The sequence below is a fragment of the Penaeus japonicus genome, unplaced genomic scaffold (assembly GCF_977035675.1).
Source record: "Penaeus japonicus unplaced genomic scaffold, GWHDUDI00000001_assembly GWHDUDI00000026, whole genome shotgun sequence".
NCBI classification, from domain to species: domain Eukaryota; kingdom Metazoa; phylum Arthropoda; class Malacostraca; order Decapoda; family Penaeidae; genus Penaeus; species Penaeus japonicus.
This window is the reverse complement of record NW_028234428.1, coordinates 22,902,643-22,905,142: the sequence shown is the minus strand read 5'-3', so window position 1 is coordinate 22,905,142 and position 2,500 is coordinate 22,902,643. Positions and strand designations below refer to the sequence as shown.

The window sequence follows — 2,500 nt, the reverse complement described above, 5'->3', positions numbered from 1 at the left end:
GTGATTATGAGGGCACAATCTGTCAGTAATAATCATAACGATAACGACGTCATTATTAGATAACAATATTAAAGTTGAAATGATGATAACAATGAAATACGATTTATTCATGATGATAAAAATAATTATAATGATAATATTGATAATAGTATATAATAACGACGATGATAATGTTAATGAAAAAAGACCAATAGATTATACCAATAACGATAATAATGATAATGATGACGGTAGTGATGATAGGAATGATATTTATGTATATAATTAAGATAAAAAGGATAATAAATGTATGGATGATGACGGTGATGATAGCAATGTACTGCTGCTGATGATAATGATGAAAATGGTAATAATTACAAAAATGACAATGATAATGATATACTACTAATAATAAATATGATAATAATGATGAGGATGATAATAATAATAATGATAATAATATTAATAATGATAATGATAATAATCACAATGATAATATTCAAGGAAAACATACAACACAGAATACAGAATAATCATAATAAGATATAGTGTACAGTATGATAGATGAATTAATGGCAAGAGATTAAACACCGTATGCTTAAAGAAATTGTGGGATACATTCGTTAAAACACAAAATCCTCACCTAAGGAATGAGTCCTTAATAGCTTGGTATGATTAAGATATCCCTAAAAAATATAGCAAACAAAGAAACAAAATCCAAAATATCAATTTAGGTTAGCAATCACTAAGTAAATTAAGTGTTTTGATTAAGACTTGGCACAAATCACTTCGGTAGGGTTGGTATCCGTGACTTCCCTTCGGCTTGTGATTTGAATTCACATTACGAAGAGAAAACAATGTCCTTTTGCGTACAGTTGTTTGTTTGTTGTTTGCAAATTTTTGGTCACTACGATTTTTTTTTCTTTTCTTTTCTTTTCTTTTTCTTTTTCTATCTTTTTTAGCATAATTTTGTGCTGGAAGATGACTTGCGAATCCACAATTTCTTTGATCATACGGCCGTAAAGTGCAGACTTCTTTCCTATTTTCCTATTTTTTTTCATAATCCTTCTTTATTCTTCCTTTTCTTTGCCTCTGGATTCACGGTGGATCGGATGGGAAGCGGATGGAATGTGGCTTTTTGGGTTTTCTGGGACGTTTACCTGCGGAGAGACGAAGTAACTTGGTTATTGGGTACAAGGCAGTTGCGTCGTGGGGTTGTTGTGCGTTTGCATGTATATGTATATAGATATATATATATATATATATATATATATATATATATATATATATATATATATATATATAAATATATATATATATATACATACATATATATATAAATATATATATATATATATATATATATATATATAGAGAGAGAGAGAGAGAGAGAGAGAAAGGGGGGGGGGGGAGAAGATATATCTACATAGAGAGAGGGGGATAGAGAAGATATATTTACAGGAAGAGAGAGAGAGAGAGAATGAGAGAGAAGCTGCAGATCGAAAGGCAGACATCGACTGGGCAGAGAGATACACATGAAAGACAGAAAGAAATGGAAAAAGAACCAACTATCTTATCATCCTATAGATATCCAGAGACACAGAAATAAGAAAAGGCATATACATAAAAGAAGAAATAAGTATAAGATCTATTCCCTCTCCATTACACTACTTTTTAATATCATTACTACTACTATTGCTACTACTACTACTACTGCTGCTATTGCTACTACTACTATTGTTATTGCTACTACTAATACTACTACTTCTATCATTGCTAATACTACTACTGCTACAGCTATTGCTACTACTACTACTATTGCTATTGCTACTATTAATACTACTATCTCTACCATTGCTAATACTACTACTGCTACTGCTACAGCTATTGCTACTACTACTACTACTGCTACTATTGTTTCTTCTACTATTGCTACTGCTACTACTACTTCTACTACTATTACTACTACTACTACCACCACTACTGTTACTATTCCTACCACTACTACTACAACTATTGTTAATATTTCCTAATACTATTACACTACTACTACAACTCTAATATTTCCCCAAGAAAAACAAAATCCCACATGACCTTTACTGACCTGGGTTAGCCCTCGGAGAGCGGCGGTGTGACCCAGCCATACTTCTCGTGTGTTTTGACCAATGAGCGGAAAGCAGATTCAGCTGACCTTTTGTTGAATTCCTTTGGCGCCTTCTGTTTGCGGGATATTCGACCCTGTGGAGAGAGTGTGTAAAGCTTGTTATGGAATGTGGGAGTTGTTGTTTGTTCTCTCTCTCACTCTCTCTTTCTCTCTCTCTCTCTCTCTCTCTCTCTATTTCTCTCTCTCTCTTTATATATATATATACATATATTATATATAATATATATATATATATATATTTACTTATTATGTATATATATAGTATATATAAAATATCTGTATACATATATAAAATTCTGTTTGTGACGAGTTACTGTGTTTTTTTGTTTTCATATATATATATATATATATATATAT

The 2,500-nt window shown here is 31.2% G+C and overlaps 1 protein-coding gene across 1 annotated transcript in view; it reads right to left on the bottom strand.

The window, feature by feature from the left end:
- Positions 1-892: 892 nt before the first annotated feature.
- Positions 893-2,500, bottom strand: part of LOC122250531 (uncharacterized) — a 128,065-nt gene continuing 126,457 nt past the window's right edge. Inside the window, exons 6-7 of the mRNA XM_043011996.2 lie at positions 2,084-2,217; positions 893-1,139 (exon numbers count right to left, since the gene is read on the bottom strand). Of these exons, the coding sequence (XP_042867930.2) occupies positions 2,089-2,217 (129 nt within the window). The 3' untranslated portion in view covers positions 893-1,139; positions 2,084-2,088. The remainder of the gene's footprint in view (positions 1,140-2,083; positions 2,218-2,500) is intronic.